The sequence below is a fragment of the Pseudoliparis swirei genome, chromosome 15 (assembly GCF_029220125.1).
Source record: "Pseudoliparis swirei isolate HS2019 ecotype Mariana Trench chromosome 15, NWPU_hadal_v1, whole genome shotgun sequence".
Taxonomy (NCBI): domain Eukaryota; kingdom Metazoa; phylum Chordata; class Actinopteri; order Perciformes; family Liparidae; genus Pseudoliparis; species Pseudoliparis swirei.
In genome coordinates, this window is record NC_079402.1 from 20,764,288 (window position 1) to 20,784,522 (window position 20,235).

At 43.0% G+C, this 20,235-nt stretch overlaps 1 protein-coding gene across 1 annotated transcript in view; it reads right to left on the minus strand.

The window, feature by feature from the left end:
* Window positions 1-20,235, minus strand: part of LOC130204910 (probable E3 ubiquitin-protein ligase HERC1) — a 55,876-nt gene that overhangs the window by 21,566 nt on the left and 14,075 nt on the right. Inside the window, exons 20-52 of the mRNA XM_056431916.1 lie at window positions 19,779-19,952; window positions 19,193-19,307; window positions 18,957-19,074; window positions 18,024-18,225; window positions 17,613-17,913; window positions 17,451-17,499; window positions 17,332-17,377; window positions 16,547-16,809; window positions 15,905-16,102; window positions 15,587-15,707; window positions 14,900-15,140; window positions 14,626-14,792; window positions 14,181-14,333; window positions 13,972-14,069; window positions 13,753-13,848; window positions 12,643-12,810; window positions 12,305-12,544; window positions 12,130-12,213; window positions 11,331-11,547; window positions 9,936-10,230; window positions 8,883-9,586; window positions 8,094-8,307; window positions 7,217-7,386; window positions 6,559-6,642; window positions 5,484-5,670; window positions 5,253-5,380; window positions 4,854-5,077; window positions 4,432-4,691; window positions 4,231-4,283; window positions 3,945-4,142; window positions 1,549-1,714; window positions 1,207-1,456; window positions 326-551 (exon numbers count right to left, since the gene is read on the minus strand). Of these exons, the coding sequence (XP_056287891.1) occupies window positions 326-551; window positions 1,207-1,456; window positions 1,549-1,714; window positions 3,945-4,142; window positions 4,231-4,283; window positions 4,432-4,691; window positions 4,854-5,077; window positions 5,253-5,380; window positions 5,484-5,670; window positions 6,559-6,642; window positions 7,217-7,386; window positions 8,094-8,307; window positions 8,883-9,586; window positions 9,936-10,230; window positions 11,331-11,547; window positions 12,130-12,213; window positions 12,305-12,544; window positions 12,643-12,810; window positions 13,753-13,848; window positions 13,972-14,069; window positions 14,181-14,333; window positions 14,626-14,792; window positions 14,900-15,140; window positions 15,587-15,707; window positions 15,905-16,102; window positions 16,547-16,809; window positions 17,332-17,377; window positions 17,451-17,499; window positions 17,613-17,913; window positions 18,024-18,225; window positions 18,957-19,074; window positions 19,193-19,307; window positions 19,779-19,952 (6,210 nt within the window). The remainder of the gene's footprint in view (window positions 1-325; window positions 552-1,206; window positions 1,457-1,548; window positions 1,715-3,944; window positions 4,143-4,230; window positions 4,284-4,431; window positions 4,692-4,853; window positions 5,078-5,252; window positions 5,381-5,483; window positions 5,671-6,558; window positions 6,643-7,216; window positions 7,387-8,093; window positions 8,308-8,882; window positions 9,587-9,935; window positions 10,231-11,330; window positions 11,548-12,129; window positions 12,214-12,304; window positions 12,545-12,642; window positions 12,811-13,752; window positions 13,849-13,971; window positions 14,070-14,180; window positions 14,334-14,625; window positions 14,793-14,899; window positions 15,141-15,586; window positions 15,708-15,904; window positions 16,103-16,546; window positions 16,810-17,331; window positions 17,378-17,450; window positions 17,500-17,612; window positions 17,914-18,023; window positions 18,226-18,956; window positions 19,075-19,192; window positions 19,308-19,778; window positions 19,953-20,235) is intronic.

Below are 20,235 nucleotides of genomic sequence, written 5' to 3' on the forward strand. Positions count from 1 at the left end.
GATTGGGAATTGAATTATGAACATGTTGGCATTAGTTGGATGCCAATTGGATAGAAATTGACCGTGTTATGGTAAAAAGAAGATTTTGACCTTTTCATGACCTTGACCTTTGACCCGATCGATCCCAAAATCGAATCAAATGGTCCCCGGATAATAACCAATCATCCCACCAAATGTCATGCGATTCGGTTTTTAAAAATTGTTATGCAAGGAACACGCATACAAATAAATAAATAAATAAATACACGGCGATCAGAACATTACCTTCCGCATTTTCAATGCGAAGGTAATAATCCTACACAAAAAGGCCACTGCTTTCTCTCACCGTTCGCCTCGTGTTCGGCCTTATCCGGGCCGTGGCATTTCACGCCCTTTTCGGTGAGCAGGGACACCAGGTTCTGTGTGACTAGGAATGTAGGCGGAGTTTGCTCATCGTAGTCCTGCTGCTGGGCTGCGGCCGTTTGACTGGAGGTCAGACGGCTGCTTTGCTGCGGGTCACCGGTGGCCCCGGCGGCCCCGATGTTCACCCCTGTAGCCGCCGCCATCAGGTCCTACCGCACAAACAACAACAACAAACATTCAGTCAGAACCTTCATTCATTTGCTAACAGTTCAATTATCCGTTCAAGCCAGAATAATTACATGACTAAATTGATCTTTAATTATGCACAATGAGTAGGGCTGAACATTAAAAACAAATGTTTTAATGACTAAATGTTAAAGTGAGAAAACCTAAAGCAACAAGAGATATTTGAGCTGGTTTTCTACCAATAAGAAGTCAGACTGAAAACTGCAATTAAGTCATACAATTATATAAAAGCATGCCAGCGCCATAAAGGAAGTGTAATTTTTGAAATGTCCCCACTGTGGGACGAATAAAGGAATATAATATATATATAAATCATAATTTCCTGATGTATTAAAACAAATAATAATGTACTGTTATCAATGACAAATGTGACACTTTGTAACATAGAAGTTTGTTTGTGTATTTTATTCAGTCAATCAAATCAAATACAATATTATTCTATATAATATACAAAAGAGAAAGACTGAAAAGGTATATGTAGAAGCAAAAAATGCTTATAAATTCCTACCCTAAGTCATATTGAGAATGAGTTACTGTGATGTAAATTCTAGATCATGTCTTCCAGTAATTAGCCTGATGCAGTTTATATCATCAGTGTATTAACTGAAGAAAACTGACCCGAGTGCATATTTTCACGAGCTGCCTGTAAGCCGTAGGGCTGTGGGACACCACGCTGCCGATGGCCGAGGTAAGAAAGCTGAGGCAGGTGGAGCCGTTGCGCTCCGTCGCATGCCCCCTCACGCCCAACTGTTGGTCCACACTGCCGTGAGCCCTGCCCCCTGCAGCCAGAGTCATCAGGCGGACCAGGATATGGATATCTGCCAAACCCAAGGACTCCAGGCCGTTTGAGTGGCTGCACACTGATGCACTGGAGAGGAGGTTTAAAGAAGACTCTTGAAAACGCTCCGATTTGATGAAAGACAAATGATGGCGAGGGCTATATATTCTGGTCACATGTACCTGGAGGCAGTCTGAGACAGTGCTCTCATCACCATGCTGTATGCGAGCAGAATCTGGGCTGTGGAGGTGACTCTTCTCAAAGCCTTTAGTCGATCATGAGAGTCCCTCAGTGATACCGCCTGCTGTCCGAGGCTCAGGGGCGTCTTCTGCTCAACGAGGGCATTGCCTGGTCCGGAAAAACACATCGAAAGTCATGCTACTTTGGTAAATAATTGGACAAATCCTCTATTCACCTTGCTTAAACTCACATCGTTAAACACCATATCGTGTGTGTGTGTGGGCATGCAGAAAAGTCGAGATAATGGATCAAATGGGAGAACTGGGAGTGATTTGCTGTGTGCCTCAGCCGCCCAGCGATGATGAATGAGTGATGAGTCACTCTGCTGCAGTGAGTCTCACTGCGGTGGGATTCTCCTGCCGCCAACAGAGGGAATGTGGGTGGGTGTTACAAGTGGGCTAACTCTTTCAGCAGAGACAGAGTTACAGAAACATTCAATGCAACATGAACAAGAGGACCGTTAGCTGCAGACACGCATAGCCAGCAATGACATCATTGGGGGGGTGGGGGGGGGGGGGGTGTATAACATCATTTGAACACACTGCCCTAGTCTCAGGGCAGACCTGCATAAAAAAGATCTTGCAGAGACGATGTCAACGGTGTGTATTTGTTCTTTAAACTGGAGGAAACTATTTCTCACCACATGACTTTCCATTCTTCACATTTTTACAAATATAATGTTTTTAAAAACCAACGGTCCTATACATGCAATTTGTTTTGATTATTACCTTTGCATTGAAAATGCGGAAGGTTATGTTTTGATCGCCGTGTATTTATTTATTTATTTATTTGTATGCGTGTTACTCGCATAACACAAAAAGAATTAAACCGAATCGCATGAAATTTGGTGGGATGATTGGTTATTATACGGGGACCATTTGGTTAGATGTTGGGATCAATCGGGTCAAAGGTCAAAGTCATGAAAAGGTCAAAATCTTCTTTTTACCATATAGCGCGGTCAATTTTTATCCAATTGGCATGCAACTAATGCCAAAATGTCCATAATTCAATGCCCGATCTTGTGATATGAGAAGGTATGCGCTCTACCGAGTGCCCATTCTAGTTGTTATTATATCTTTATTCTATGTATTATTATTTTGCAACCTTGTCTGAAACAAATTAACTAACATATAGGCTACAGTGGGTACGGAAAGTATTCAGACGCTTTTAAATGTTCCACTCTTTGTCTCATTGCAGCCATTTGCTAAAATAAAAAAAAGTTCATTTTATTTCTCATTAATGTTCACTCAGCACCCCATCTGGACAGAAAAAAAGAAATGAGTGTACATTAATAAGAAATAAATGTTTTTTTCATATTTTAGCAAGTGGCTGCAATGAAACAAATGGGGCACAATTTAAAGGGTCTGCATACTTTCCGTACCCACTATATATATTAATAAATTAAGATCTATTGGTCTGATGTCATGCCCCTTTAGCATTCCAAGTGGACCAAAGATCAACACAGTCGTCAGATATATTCGGACATATAAACACATTCATTCACAACATGACAATAGCCAACAGTTTGATCTAGAATAGGTGAGATTAACTTGAAGCTGCTGTACTTTAAGACTTTCACTGCAACAGCCTCCGCCTGAAGCTAACTAAACATCAGCAGCATCACTTTATGATTTACTACACTGACAGCTAACATTCACCCTGGATTCTATTTATTGGTTTCACGACTTTCTACACAGCAGCTTCTTCCTGTTTCTCTCCTTAAGTGACAAGCCATCCTTCCCCTAAAAGGGGACACGGCCTCGGCGATTGGCGCATGATGACGCAATGCCTTGTCCTTGAAAACGCCCCCGCTCCGCCCTCTAAACAGGACACTGCAGGTCGGTTCCGTAATGAGCAGGCTGGAAACACTTTTCTTCTTTTTTTCTCTTTTCCGTTCTGCACCATAGATATGATTTTTTAATTGCATTGTCTTTTGAAAATGTTGCAATAAATATTTTGAGACACTTGAACTCAAAGAGAGTAGAATACATTGAGCAAACTAGAATGGGCACTCTGTAGAGAGCATACCTTCACATATCACAAGATTGGGCATTGAATTACGAACATAAAAATTGACCGTGCTATGGTAAAAAGAAGATGTTGACCTTTTCATGACCTTGACCTTTGACCCGATCGATCCCAAAATCTAAGCAAATGGTCCCCGGATAATAACCAATCATCCCACCAAATGTCATGCGATTCGGTTTAATACTTTTTGACTTATGCGAATAACACGCATACAAATAAATAAATACACGGCGATCAAAACATAACCTTCCGCATTTTCAATGCGAAGGTAATAACCGGACTGTGGTCTTTCTACAGCAAAGCGCGATACCTTTGGAAGCTGCCGCTCTCGTCGGGTCGGCCGAGCTGTACACCAGGGCGCCGAGGGGATCCGGCTCAGTGAAGGCAATGGGGTCCGGCACCAGCTTGTTTTCAGTCAGCCCCAGCGGTCTCAGCAAAAGCCCAAAGTCCTCCAGTCCTGTCAGCCTGTCTGCGTCAAACTCGTCTCTGTGGCTAATTTCCCAATCATCTGAGCAAACAGAGGTTATTCATATCATAAAACAATCGAAAAATGATTTTAAAAATATGAATACTAGTTATTTTATGACCTTCCCTACCATCAGACGTGCTGTCCAATTGGCCGATCAAATCGGATGTCAGGCCTTTAATCCTGAAGCAAAAGGAAGACAAATAACATCCTATAGAACCGTTTTACTTCACCAAATATAGTCCATAACAGCATGAGGACAAGAAACAGTCTAAAAAAGGCATCGCTATTGGTTGCATGCATTTGTAATTTCCTTAATTCTCTACAATACCTTTCATATTTAGAACTTGTGTTGCTCAGGTTTGCAGCCAGATACTTCTCCCTGCAGGAGCTGCAGAGGAGGTAGAAGGGGAAGTTGGAGCCACACTCCCCTTTGAACCAGACGTCCACGTAGGCCCCGGTGCTGTCGTAGCCCTTACGTGCAGCACTCTGACCGCAGCCTGGGTGGCGGCGCTTTACGTGGTTGTTAAATTGCAGCGTAAGGGTGCTGCACAGCTCACACTTCACCATCTGACTGTGTTCTTCTCCAGCCTGGAAGTTTCAAACAAACCGTGAAACAAAAAAAACGGCCACAAGCAACACAGGGAAAGATGTTTTCCTTTTCGAATTCAAAGTATTTTTGGATTCTGTTACGTCATGCAGCCTTGGTGACGACAACGTGTGTGTGTGTGTGTGTGTGTGTGTGGGCATTACCTCCACTATCTGGAGCGTATCTCTTTCCAAGCTGAAGAATGACGTGGTGAGCAGATCCTCATACGTTTCTTCATGGTACGGGTCATCCATGTAGCCCAACTCAGACTCCTCAGCAGAGAAGGGATGAAACTCCACCTGCTCTGGCCAATCAGTGACCGATGTGTGCTGTTGGTACAGCTGCGGGAGCCGGTTGGGTGATGGCAAGTCTGAAAAGATGGCATTTGCTTCAAATGAAAAAATGAAGAGTTTAATGTTTAGTCATGATTACAATCGTCACAAGAGTTCAATCAGGGAGCTCAAAACAAGCATGTTAAACATTTGTGTTGTTGTTCTTTTTACAATATCTGCTTTTTTTAGCACATGTGAACAAATTATTTCTGGATCAAAGCCGTGACTGACCTGCCCTTCGAAAAGAAGTCCTCTGACTCGGGCCTGAGCGCCGCCGCCGCGCTGGAGGAGGCCTGTTCCTCGTGAGGTGGACGTCCAAGAAATTCTCCCTCTCTATCCAGTCGAGCCCAGGCAACAGACTAGAAACAAAAAAATACAGCCCATCGTTGCATTTATAACAGTGATAATATCATAATGCCAGTGTCAAAGAAATCAAATTAGAATGTTTCTCAAATCCCGGACCTTTCATTGATTTGAGTGGCGGGGCGCTCGGGACATTGGACCGTCTCTGGTCCGTCTGGCGACGGCGTGTCAGGAGCCCCCTCCGGTCTCGCAGACTCAGCTGCCTGCTGCTCGTCCATCACGGGGTGCTCCAGCATCCAGCTGGCCAACACCTCGATGGTTTGAGAGTCCAAGTCCCCCGCTACATCTGGGAGGGACCACAGGGAAGGTGAACTGTCAGAGTTCAAAAAGAAAAGATGGATCGTGGAGCGTTTCACATTCTCATTTGTGTTGGCCAACCCCACCAGATGATCACGCTTAGGTGTGCTGTCTGAGGTCAGCCTGGCACATCTGCTCTGATGATACAGAGTGTGACAAGGGTCAGTGTGTCAAATGTGTAAAAGTGTGACATATTGAAAGTGAGAGAAGGTCTAACATTTTTTTAGAATGTGAAGAGTTTGTGATTTAACCCTCCCGTTACCTTTAGGGTCAATTTGACCCCATTCAATGTTTAACATCGGTGTTCTTTGGGGTCAATTTGACCCCAGGCTGTTTTTCACTGTGTCAAACATATAAGAAATATCAACTTTTTTTATGTACTTAAAGGGCTATTTAGGTAGTCAACAAAGAAACATAAAGTACCTCACACTTAAACTTGGGAAACAATATTAATTCTAATAATTTTCTGGAGGTTTTACTTGCTGGGGTCAAATGGACCCCGAGGGTAAAATATGTTAGTAAATGTGAAGGTAACAGGAGGGTTCAACAGGCGATGTAGAACACATTACAATGTATGCCGATTAATATAGATTAATTTTTCTGACCAATAGTACTTTTTAGAATCAGAATTTGTTCACCTTTAAATTGTAATATTAGAAGCCCATATATTCTGTGAGCAACATTTGAGAGAAAATTGGATTTTCATTTGTTCCTTTTTAAATCCTAAAGCCAAAACTGATTCCCACCACGAGTAGGAGCATCGTGTTAATCTTTACTACGACAACAAGGCTGCAGCACAGTGAAGGACAGATGATTAAAATAGAAAGCACGTGAAGCAAATGAAGTGAGTGACATCAGATGCTCCACCAAGCAGTACCTGCTGCCTCCATGGCCCAGTAGATATGTGTCATAGAGAATCCCATTTCTAGCAACCGACTGGTGACAAACATTTGTGTCCGTTCTGGTGATTGAGGAGAAAAGTAAAAAGTACACAAAAAACAGAAAACAAAAAACAAGCCCACAGCTACAGAAATGTTCATAGACGTGAAGACAGACGTGATATTAGTCGTGAAGTTATTTCCACAGTCCGTTTTGTTTTTTTCCCCCTCAGTTTATGTTCTGCTTCTTTAGTTTACAGACTACAACAAGCACCAAAAATAAGCCAACATAAGAGATGATGGAAAAAAATAGTGCCATTCAAGCATGTGAGGGGAAAAACTGTGTAAAACTGAGTAAAATCAGATCTGTCCAATAGCAAAGCAAAACACGTGCCGCTCTGAGACGTACATATAAAACCATGCAAGAGACAGGCAGATCCCACTCAATAATCTTAATACCACTTATTTTTACAATAGCTTAATTTCCAAATTATATTACATGAATATGAAGCCATGGAGAGTTTTTTTTAATTGATTTTTTGTATATCAACTGACTTAGCAGAGCTATTCTCTTTAACGCAGTGTGTCGTTGGTCACTTATTGTAAGTTAGATGATTTTTTCTTCATTCGACAGCTTTTATCTGCGCGTGTTCTTACCCAGGCTGCTCCTGGCCTGTGTGCTGCAGGGACCTGGTTCCATGAAGCTAGTCTGCTGCTCTGTGAAGGCGTCACAAGAAGCAGAGCTGGCCAGGCTGAAGCGAGGGTGCAGCGCGGGGGCCGCGCTAACCAGGCCGGTAAGCGTGGGGAACCGAGTTAAGACCATGTGCCTGGAGCGAGTCAAGAGACATTATACACAGTAATAACACAGTAATAACACAGTAATAACACAGTGCACGTGATGCTATACTGTCGGTATTCAGTGATGACCTGACATTTAAAAATGTGATGCATCTCAAGGAAAAAGGTCAGGTGGCTACAAATCACAATGAGCCAAGCATGCGTGCCTATACGTCAGTTATTTAAACGATCAAGTCCGGGATTTGTCGTTGTTGTGTCAACTCGCATTCAGAGAAGTTTTTACAATATGTCATTCAAGAGAGACTTTGGCAAATATCTCTGGGCTATTCTTGTCAAAACTCTCCTCACTTTGATTGTATTCTCTGTTTGATCATCTGGCACGAGGCCGTTAGTTCGTTTGCCACTTGTAAGCAGGAATAACACCGGCCCTGTCAGCCGGCTGCCTTAATAGAAGAACAAGCAGGCAGAGTTGCAGCTGCAGCTGAGGTTAGAGACAGTGCAGGCAGAATCCTAACGCTCTTTTTTCAGATACATCCTCACTCAACCATTCTCTGGACTTCAGAAAAGCTGCCGCTTCCAAAAATACAGGTCTGTAGCGATCAGTAACAACACGGGAATTGAGGATAACTGACTGCTGTGTGTGTGTGTGTGTGTGTGTGTGTCCATTAGAATAAATGACTCAACCGACAGGTAAATCAAACGAAAATCATTCACGATCCATCCGCTCTTTACTCACTGGAGGAGGCTGATGGGAAAGACGGGGTTGAAGTTATCGAGGCCTTCCGTCTGCAGGTTCGTTGGCAGAGAGGACGCCAAGTCGGCGTTGGAGGACGAGGCAGAGGCTCTGTTCGATTGGCCGAAGATGGCGGTGCCTTCTGAGCCCGCGCTGTACAAGGACACGGAGCTGGAGGACTTGGAAATGGGCTGAGAGGACAAGCGCTGGCCAGATTCTGCGAGGACAGGAAGGAGAGGAGGTCAGATCATCCAATACTAAACTATGTATTTTAGATATTGACCCTGAACACAGCACGTCAGTCCTTTAGTCTCTGAATGTTGATTATTAACGTGTTAGCAATTTAAAATTGTAAAATAATTGTGAATATTTAGTCTATTGACTGAAAACTAACTGGTTTTCCATGATTTGATAGTTGATTATTCCGTCTTCTCCAATGTCAAAGTTTGAATTAAATTCGAAACCTTAGGTTACTGGGAATTTTTTCATCATTTCTGACTTTTAACATTTTTTTACCGAACAATTAAATTTAAGAAAATATCAGATTTGCAGCCCTCAAAGAACCAAGTTATTTCAATTCAAAAGGTCACATGATTAAATAATTATGAGTTCTTGTTAATTTCTTCACACATTTTTCGGACGCATGGTCAACAATTTAAAGTCAATTAAACGTTATAGACAAATATCACAAATCGAATATTTGTCTCTCGGAGCCTCGAGTCCAAGTTTGAAGTCGACACCTCTGCACACACAACAACACGCGTCTCAAATATGATCCATGAACATCGATACCTCTGTGTTCTTTGTCGTCCTGCAGTCTGCTCAGGGCTCCTTTGTAGATCATGACCTGAGCCCTTTCCAGGTCGACAAGAGACACGCTCTGTTTGATGGGACAGGGCCTCACTGCCCACTTCACCATGCTCTGCACCACATACTGAAGCACCGATCTCAGCTCCGCACTCTCATCCCACTGGCTGCTGCCGGCCTTGGCCTGATCAAGGTTCGGGCTGGAAACGGGACTCATTGAGGAGGAAGGGTCAGGTTTAGGCACCAGGAGCAAATCCGATAGCTTCTCACAACTAAAAATGACAGTCAGGGATTTCAAAGCTCCAATGAGGAGGTATGAGACTCGAACTGCTCTCAGTTCATGTGCAAAGGCATCCGCTTTGGAGGTCTGGCATGTTTGGGGAAGCTCGGGTAGACGGGTCAACTCCTGATGGTCAACAAGCGTTGTGGCATCTTTGGTTGTGGAAGAAGATGGGACGGGGTCTGTCTCGGCCATCTCAGTTTCTCTAATGTTCTCCTCAGAGGATTTCCGTTTGGAGGCTGGATGAGCCCCCTGCCATCCCTGCTCCTCCAGCAGCCCCATCAAGTAAATCAGGTCTAACAGCACCGTCGGTTTGAGGCCTCCGAGTGGGGTGACGTCGCAGAAGGACACGTCGCTGGGCTCCAACGAGACCATCGGCGTGTCGCTGGGTGACCAAGAATTCACGGAGCTTAGTTATCGGTAAGGACGGGAAGAAGCCACAGACACGGCACGGGGGGGGGGACACCGGGACGGATTCAACAGGGGTTAATGGATTTAAGAATGAGGAGGAAGAAGCAAAAAGACAGTAAGATCAGGGGGGTTAATGATGAAAATAAAGTAAGATGTCAGACAGATTACTTGGAGGAAAAATAAACACCAACAAATAATTATTATACAGAGTAATAATAAACATGCAGAAAGGACAAAGACAAGAAACCTATATGAACTGTTACATGGAAGTTGATGAGAATCAACATTTAATATGTAACGACGTGTCATAAATTCGGGGGCGTGTCATGAATACATATGTGTTCTACCTGATGGAGACGTCGGCCTCCTCCCACTGCAGCTTGGCGAGAGAGCTTCCTTCTTTCAGGACTCCCAGCAGAATGGCCCTGCGTCCACTGGGCTTGTGCAGGCACAGACCTCCGGCCCGGAGGCCACCGTCCACTCCTCCGATCAGGGCCAGCACCGGCCACACGTCGGTGCAGAGAGCGGCCAGCTTGGTCTCCGACAGGGTCCGACGTCGTCCCAACAAGTCCCCGGTGTCGTCTGCAGCGACGCCTCCGTCTCTTTCCTGCTCTTCCCTCTCAGAGTGTGTGGGACCGACGCCTGGAGGTGAAAGTCAGACGGTGAGCATGAAACAAAGAGTGAAGGAACAGCCATGAAGCCACAGAATTACCAAATCAAAGTGTCCAACTTATTTTCATCCGTCCGTTCTCGACACCCGCCAGTCATTCCTTGGTCCACTATGGCCGGATTGTGATTGACAGGAATTGCTAAATTCATTTTAGTGCTGAATCACATACTTGGAGGATAATAAAAACAACTCTCAAGCCTGGTGAAGGCTGAGGTACAAATTAGGAGTACTGAAATTACTGTGCAACAGTGTATTTGAAATCATATATTTTCATATTAATGCGATAGGTCTTTTCTATGAGCATGCATTAACAGAGCAACATAAATGTAGGTTAAGCAATGAGGGTGGAGAACCAGCCGAGTAACCCAAAGCATCAAGGTGTAAACCTCCACATCGAAAAGAAACTCCTAATTTAGCTTTAGCAGTCTCAGAATATCTGTGCTCCTGGGACCAGTACAGTTGTACAACACGGGTGTAAAAGGAGATCAAAACTCCTCATGAGCCGCAACCTCCTTTGTTCATATGTCCACTATCGCTATCCATCCTCCCCAAAAAGATTATGCAACGAAGCATATTTACCTTCGCATTGAAAATGCGGAAGGTTATGTTTTGATCGCCGTGTATTTATTTATTTATTTGTATGCGTGTTATTCGCCATAACTCAAAAAGTATTAAAGCGGATCGCATGAAATTTGGTGGGATGATTGGTTATTATCCGGGGACCATTTGATTAGATTTTGGGATCGATCGGGTCAAAGGTCATGGTCAAGGTCATGAAAAGGTCAACATCTTCTTTTTGTATCCAATTGGCATGCAACTAATGCCAAAATGTTAATAATTCAATGCCCAATCTTGTGATATGCGAAGGTATGCGCTCTACCGAGTGCCCGTTCTAGTTTAGAGTTATAGTTTTGTTGGAAATAAACAACATTCAGAAACGAATGAGTGATGTAATAATTCCTTTTTTCCTTATTGCTAACTATCTACTTGATTGATGATATGATGATTTCCAAAGTGTTATAAAATGAAACGAGAGCAAGTTTTATTCAAGAGCAGGCTGAACGGTCCCGACCTGGATTGAAGTCATCCTCTTTGAGCAGGGGACCAATGAGCTCCAGGTGGGTGTGGATGTACTGGTTGATGTGCGAGGCCCACTGGTCACACCGATGGAGCCGACGGAGGAGCTGCACTGTGGACTCCAGCAGCACCGTGGTCCGAGGGCTGCAGAGTGGCTCCCCGGGGAGAAGTTGACTGGGCATGCCTCGCATCTTGAGGTCACGCAGTGCCACCTGTGAGAAGAACAAAGGCCCATTTATGTTGCCCTCCAAGATCCTATCCAAAACATGCACCTATTGTTTCCTTCATTTCACTCGTTTGTAATTAAGATACAGTTATAATATTATGTGTTTTACCAACTGTGGCCAAAGATATTCAATAACTCAAATATCTGGTGGCAAACGCACACTAATCTCTGCCTCCACAGGATTTAGAGATGGGGGACAAAAGTGTCCGTTATTACCTTCGCATTGAAAATGCGGAAGGTTATGTTTTGATCGCTGTGTATTTATTTATTTGTATGCGTGTTATTCGCATAACAAAACAAGTTTTAAACCGAATCGCATGAAATTTGGTGGGATGATTGGTTATTATCCGGGGACCATTTGATTAGATTTTTGGATCGATCGGATCAAAGGTCAAGGTCACGTAAAGGTCAAAATCTTCTTTTTACCATAGCACGGTCAATTTCTATCCAATTGGCATGCAACTAATGCCAACATGTTCATAATTCAATGCCCAATCTTGTGATATGCGAAGGTATGCGCTCTACCGAGTGCCCATTCTAGTTGAGTAAGTGCCTATAGTAAAAGTACCTTTTCTCCAGGGTTACTGCTGTAGAACAGCACACAAGGATACAATTCAGAGGCAACCACACCTTCAAATGCCAACTTTGGTTCCTAGCGGAAACGAAACAAAACAAAGATATTGCAAATCAAGAAAATACCAAAAGGGTAAAAATGAATCGTAGTTGTGGATATTTGGTCCGACCTTGTCATTCTTAGCAAACGATATGGTGTGGGCCTCCATGTCCAGGATGCAGGTGACTGTGTCGCCTTGGGTAAACGAGGGAAGTGTGCGGACCAGTTCCCCTCCATGGTACAGGTTGCCGCTGTAGGCCCGATACAGCCACATGTCAGTGGTGGTGTGGTGGTTGTGATCTCTGACTGGCCAGCGTGAAACACCGACGCATGTGGCCTCGTTGCCTCTGTTCTCTTTGGCAATATAGAACTAAGAAGAGAAGGATTGATCTGTTTGTTAGACATGTTCTAAGGAGAAGATGAAGTGTATCAATGTTTCCTTTCTTCATGTATACATCAGTTACTCACCTTCCAGATGAAACAGCCGGCTGTGATGGCTGTGGTTGCCAGGCCGTACCCTTTCCCTCCCGAGCCGTGGGAGAGGATGTTCCCGCTCTCCAAAGAACAGCAGATCAGCTTGTGTGGGTCAAAGGAAAAATCTCCAATAGGAATACATTCATCATAGCTGCCAGGTTTCTGCAAAAGATAATAACAACAAAACAATACTTGGTTAACAACCACTGTGCGACACAAAAGCAACGCAATATGACAACACTGGTTGCACGGTGGTGTGGTGGCGAGCAACAGGGGTCCTGGTTTGATCCCTTGACGCCCTTCTGTGATTTGCAAACACATTTTGAAATGATAATAATTACATTATACTGGAGGGTTGTGTTTCATATTCATGTTTTTTATAATGTGACTCTAATACAAATGTGTTCATTTTCTTCCCTTTCCCACTTCCTACCCCTCCCCGCTCCCCCTCCGTGGAGAACAAGCCCATCTGTTCCACCAAGTGGCCCCGCTGTGCTCCGCTTCATTACTGCCAGGAGGGAATTTCACTTCGACCCAAACTCAGCATTTTCTGAGTCCTGCAACGTTGCATTCAGTCCCGATTGTCAATAAACATCAACACACGTTCAGACATGGTTATGAGCATTTCGACTGGCTGGTTGTACGGAAACATTTTGATCGAATTGTTAGAAAGCCGAGTTGTGTTTTAATGTAAGCACAAAGATTCGGCAAGAAAAGAGGACGGCTAAGAACCCGCAGCGCAAGCTGAGGGGTTTGAAACGCGGGTATTTTGTGTAAGTTGGAATAGATCAAAGAGTTAGCTCTGAATAGATTTCCTCACACTTTGTCTGCATTGAAAAGGAGAATGACTACCCTATTTGTCATGTACACGAAGTGAATGATACAGTTCTGACTTATCGAAAAAAGTACTTTTCAGACCGCAGATAAGTGGCAATAATGTGGTTAAACGCTCATGAAACTGCAAAGACAATTTGTTTTACATAGTAATACACTGAAATAAAAATACTTATTATTACAGTAAACGGTACATAGTATTATTTGTAGAAAAATAGCCGAGGAACTGAGAGTTGACCACATTGTAATTGTGTAATCCTGCTGTATTACCCCCTTTTCTTTTTCAGCCGTCTCCTCGTGGTTCTTCTCGGCTAGAGGTTCCTTCCACATATAAACAGACAAGAGCTGAAATAGTTGTTGAATAATCTACAGGAGAATGGAGAAAAGGAAAACATGTGAAGGATAACTACTTCATTATAACATTCACATTTTCAAACTTTTCTTTTGCTTCGTCCCTTGCACGTTTGAATTTACACTTCAACATCATACCTGTTGAATTTGAACCGGTTCAGAACAGGCAGGTAACAGTCTTTCCAAAACATGGAACGCCAAGAGCTTAGTGCGGAGGTTCTGGAAGCACGAGGATCCTGAAAAGAGGCCGGTGGAAATGCACAGGGAGTTATGTATGAACAAAAATATAATTTTGCACTTTAAACAATAGCAATGCTGTTTTTAAATACCATTTAAAAATGTCTTACCTGAAGAGCACTTATGTGAAATAATGGCCATGATTGGATCAATCCACTTGACAAAGGTAGAAAGTCTTTTCATCACTCTTAATGACAGGACACGCCTCAGAAACACCAAGAAATCTGCAAGCTGAGATTCAACCACTTTGCTGCTTTCCCCTCCTAAAACAACAAAGACAGAAGGAGAACTCGACTTAATAAGGCTTCACAAAAGCATCATTTGTCCTTAAAAACAACAGACTTTATCGTGTTGTGCGATTGGTAAAAACATATAATATATAAATTATAAATACAGTTAATATATATATAAAAGATATATATATACAGTAATTATATATATATATAAATTATATATACAGTTAATATATATATATATAAATAAATATATATATAAAAGATATATATATACACAGTAATTATATATATATATTAAATATAGCTTAATATGCAACACCAATTGGATTTGTGCTCTTGCTGCAGGAGTCCAGATCTGTCCTGTCAGCAGTTCCTCTCTCTGCGGTCTGCTGCTGGTGAAAGGTATACAGGATGTGTTGGAGCTGCTCGCACAGCACTTCCATTAGAGCATGGGACACATCCAGAGGCAGCGAATCCTCACAGGAGCTGAGAGCACAGGACAATGTGTTACGCATGTAGCACTAAAGTCTACTTTCACTTTGAATCAATGAAAACCAAAGAAGTAATGAACATCCTGTTCTTGTCACGCTCACCTCGCAGACACGGTCAATATTTGAAGCAGGCGGGCACAAGCTAGTCTGACAGCCCCACTTAGCAGCATGGTTCCAGATTTAGAGGCCGCAAACCAGCCCTGGTTCATCAGCGCACAGCTGTCGTTGGTCAGCATGGAAAGGATTTCCAGGATTCCACATTTGATGACCAGCACCAGGTCCACTGGTTGGTAGCAGAAGTTCAGGGCAAACATGGTGGCCAGGAGAAGGTGCTGGCAGGAACCTGGTGACGATAGAGACCTAATCTCAACTACATGCAAAATATGATAAAAAGGCATGGGCAGTATATAAAACATGTGTGCATGCTTAAAAACACAAGTAAGTCCAACATACCTTCAAAAGAAAATCCTATCAACAATGAGTCAATACAATGAAACAAGATCCCTGGGAAGTTTCATACCAAGACAACTTACAAGACATAGAGCCAAACACAAGACGACAGCTGAAAGCCCATTCTTCAATAAAACAAATTATTTTTATATCGTGAAAGAATATAATATTGTCGTTGTTTTTCCAAGAGCAGGGACGACTGAATGCCCTCGTGTTACCTGTGTGGTCGTATGAGTGTCTTTAAGCGTAAACTTTTAGACACGGTCAAAGTCAGTTTTTCCATCCGCAACTGAAAAATTGGACCATAATGAAATTCCTGTAAGTGAATAATGGACAAACCTGGATGTTCTCTCTCCAACAGGACCCTCTGTTTGAGGACCCGCACCACCTGCTGGTAGAAGCTGTGGGCAGCAGACTGCAGCTCTCGTTGCGTACCCAGTGATGCTGAATGCGTCCCAGACTGGATTAAGAAAAGAGGGATTAGAGAGTAATTCGTACGGCAAAAGATAGAAATGTGGAAGAAAAAGACCAAATTAATACAATATTCAGTGATTCTCCTCACTCCATCTGGCTTGAATTAAATATTAATTCCTTCGTTTTTTCCGGGGTTCATAAACATCTTGTCAAACATTGTGATAGTGAGATTACTAGATGTACCATGTAATGCTGCATCTCATAATTAGCTCCAGAGTGAGAGGCAATGAATTGTGTTCCCAGAGCAAAACATCCAGAGAGGAACTGAAGCTGCACAGACGGCAACAAGGCAGGAAACTGAGGGGCGGCGGTGAAGCCGGTGCTCTCCTCCTCCATCTTGGACAGGAAGGACGACATGTGACAGAAGGCCTCCAGATGCAACTGAGCACAACAAAGGGAGTTAGGAGTTAGTGAAGACCTTTAAGTTAATTTACAAAACACCAGACAATGTCCAGGGTAGCACTGCATTTTTGCAATTGTTTTTGATGTGATATATTCCTTTATTCGTCCCACAGTGGGGAAATAAAAAAAATCACAGCAGTGGTGCACATCAGAGCATCAATGAAAATAAATATAAAACACAAAACTAAATACTAAAAACTAATACTAAATATCCATGCATTAATATTATTATATAATCATTTCCACCTATAGTTGAGCCTATGTGTATCACTTCTGCCATTACATTTCTGGGATTTTTTTTAAAACACCCAAAAAGACATGAGGAAACCAAGATATTAACAAACAGCTGCAGGTGTGACAGAGTTTGAATTCCTCAGCAGTAATAATGAACTATTATGGAAAGGGGAGAAAGAATCGTGTTACCTCAGCCCTCTGTTGCTGCTGCAGTATCGCAAAAGAAATGGCCTTGGGATCCGCCTGAGCGCACGTCTGTCCACTTGGTAGTGTTGGTGAGGAGGAGGAGGAGGAGGACAAGTGGGTCAGGCTCCCACAGACAAAGTGGAACGCCTGGTTCAGAATAGGCACCGTGTTGCTGCCGTGGTGGGACATCGGCGAGGTCGGACTGATGCACTGCCGAAGCCGGTCCCAAGCGTCTTTCATGATGCCCAGAGAGCAAAGAGGTAAACCTGGAACAGACAGACCAACAGACTAATCCTTCAACACCCACAGAGTTGATAATCCACTTTTAATTCATGAAAGGAAAAAAATGCAAAAATAAAAATGAATTAAATTAATCCCTGAACAAGTTTTCCCCAGAGCAGAACGCTTACAGTCGGATATTAACCTATATGCACTCATTCTGTCATGCTACAACATGTTGCCATGGGGATAATGCAGACATGATGTCTAACTGACCCCAAAAAGACAACTCTGAGAACAAAATAAGGAGATTAAAAAAAACACAGTATACACATTAGGGACATTTTAGGAAGTATGTATATTCGCTTTCTTGCCGGACCAGCCAGGCCCCGGCTGGCTCCCCCTGTTTTCAGTCCTTATGCTCAGGGTTGATGAAAGGAGCCTCATTATTAGAGTAGTGTTCATCTCCTCATCCAATGCTCTAAACTATTCCATTAATACATGATTGTAGGCAAGACTTTTAAATGGTATTTATTGAACAAATGTTTAGGAGAACTGATTTAACCTACCCATTTTATTCTTGGAAGATCCCAATGAGATTTTGGATTGGTCAGACTAAGCAAGACAAAGACAATACATTAGCACTGATAAAGAGGGGCGGGGCCACATGGTACAGGCAAAGACTCACCTGTTTCTGTCCGTTAGCAGCCATCATTAGGAATTCTGTTGTTGATTTTCTAAAAGTGGGATCATAAGGATAGTTCAGTGCAACAAACGGCCACACAACGAACATACCACAACAACAACAAAAACACATAGCTGCCTCACACACACACACACACACTCTAACCTTGCTCCAGTATTCATAGCCTGACTATTCTCCCTTTCGCTGGGTTCCACAAAAGCAGGCCTGACCCCCAGCAGGAGGAAGAGACAGCGGGACACCACCAGGTGGCATGCAGCAGGGAAACCCACGCTTTCCTCAGATTCCCTCTGCTTCTCCCACTGCTGCTTCAGATCCAGCTCCCTCTCTGGGCTGACTGGGCTCTCCATGCTGCTGGGGAGGGTGGAAGTGCCAAAGGATTCGTACACTGTCACGTTCTGCTGTACTTGCATGGCCTCCCGGGTGGCCATAAATGATTCTAGGACTTCTGCAGAGACACGAGAGGATCAGATGCGTGTGTAATGTGTATTTCTGTCTGGGCCGGCATGAAACACATTGTCAATGTTGCTGGAAGAAATGCAGGCGTTCATTTCTAACCTGACAGGTGCATCTGACTGTCGCCGAATGCGTCCTCCTCCGCGATCTCTTCCTGGTTGTGGTTGGCGGTGGGGGGCGGAGGCACCAGCAGCTCCAAGCTGCAGTGCCCTCCTGACTGCGGCTCGTGATCCTTTCCCACCTGCTCCGCTGAGCTTCCTGGCTCTTGCCCGTCTGCATCGGGACTTTGGGGAGTTTGCGTGGTCTGCAACGCAAGAAATGTTTTGTTTGTTTGTTTGTGTATTTTATTCAGTCAATCAAATCAAATACAATACAATCCTATATAATATACAAAAGAGAAAGACTGAAAAGGCATAGGTAGAAGCAAAAAATGCTTATAAATTCCTATCCTAAATTGAAATCAAAATAAATCAGAAAATTAATATAAAATAAAGAAGAAAATAAAACAATAAAACAACAATAAACAAAATAAAAAACAAAATATATTTATATATACTACCACATACATCTTCCATATTAATACGTTTTTAATTACATTTATAACTCTCAAGAATTGTTTTATAAATAATTCCCTTGAAAACCAAAAAGGAGTTCACCATTCTTACATCCATTTCAACATTATTCCATAATTGGACTCCTACAACAGAAATAAATCTTCTTTTAATCCCTTTTTTAGCCTTTTGTACCGTGAACTTACAAACATCTCTCAAATCTTATTTACAATTTTTCAATGCACCCGTGTTCTCATCTCTAAATCCAGATTGTGTGTCAGTCCTCGTTAGAATAGCAGCATAAAGTGCCTCTTGAATAGAAAGTGCAATGCAGTGATTGTTAACAGTAACCCAAGAAAACACAAGTTTACAGAACAAACATTAAACTATATAACGTTATTAAATCAGTGTTTTGGTTCATAACTCTGAAATGTAGGAAAAAGATCATCACGATGAAATACTAAAGTCATTTCAGTAATGGTACCTGTTTGACAGCAGTCTGCGCCCGAGTAATCCTTGGAGAGTTTTTATTGGCCAACAGTGCGCTTCTGATTTTATAAACCGTTTCATAGACGTTCGACAGCATCTCACAGGGCTCGTATCTGCCTCAAGAGAGGGAGATGAATACAGTAAATAGTTAGCATTGCAGTACGGATCTTACACAACGATGAGTTGATAAAAAGCTCAGGCCTTTCAGTACGGTCCATTTGTGTGACTGACCTGTCCTGCCAACAGGCCTCGTTCTGCAGTCCAGTGTGTTTCAGGAGAGCAGCCAGACTGCAGCGGCACGCCGTCTGCAGCAGACCGTCACCTGCAGAGCCTCCACTCTCCCATTCTGCTCCCACAGCAAAACGACACAAAGTCACACATGCATTAAAGAAGAGAATATACGATAGAATTGTGCAGCAATGATTGGAGTAAGTAGATTAAAACAGGTGGATGAAATGTGTCTTTTTTCCTTTAACCCTCCTGTTACCTTTCGGGTCAATTTGACCCCATTCAATGTTTAACGTTGGTGTTCTTTGGGGTCAATTTGACCCCAGGCTGTTTTTCACTGTGTCAAACATATAAGAAATATCAACTTTTTTATATATTTAAAGGGCTATTTAGGTAGTCAACAAACAAACATAAAGTACCTCACACTTAAACTTGGGAAACAATATTAATTCTAATAATTTTCTGGAGGTTTTAATTGCTGGGGTCAAATTGACCCCGAGGGTAAAATATGTTAGTAAATGTAAAGGTAACAGGAGGGTTAAAGAAAGATAGTTTGTCTTTCAAACACAAGCATGCGAGTCAAAAGCACCTTTGCTGTGAGCATAGTCCTCCATGTTCCGCCACAGGCCGCTTGCAGGTCCTCTGGAGGATCCCATTGCCAGTTCCAGTAAAGTCCTGGTTTCCTCATTGAGACTGAGCTCTGCCAGCCGGGCATCACTCCTGCCCAGCAGTACCACCTCAGTGAGCCACGCCATGCTCGGGTCTTCAGGACAGAGAATCACATGGGACACATGACAAGTGAAAACTACACACTTAGAAAAATGTACTTCCTTTCATTTGCATAACAGCATTATATCTTGAGTTAAACATGCCTGTCAGGCTACCCCTGTGTTCTCATGTTATAAGTCTAAGATGTATATAATATAAAAAAGGTAAACTAGGTAGCTTCCTGTTTGTCATCCAATTCACCCTCTTCCTATTGTTGTACGACCTAACAAAACAACCAAAGAATTGAAAACATTACTCCCGAAAATCCTCTTTGCCCA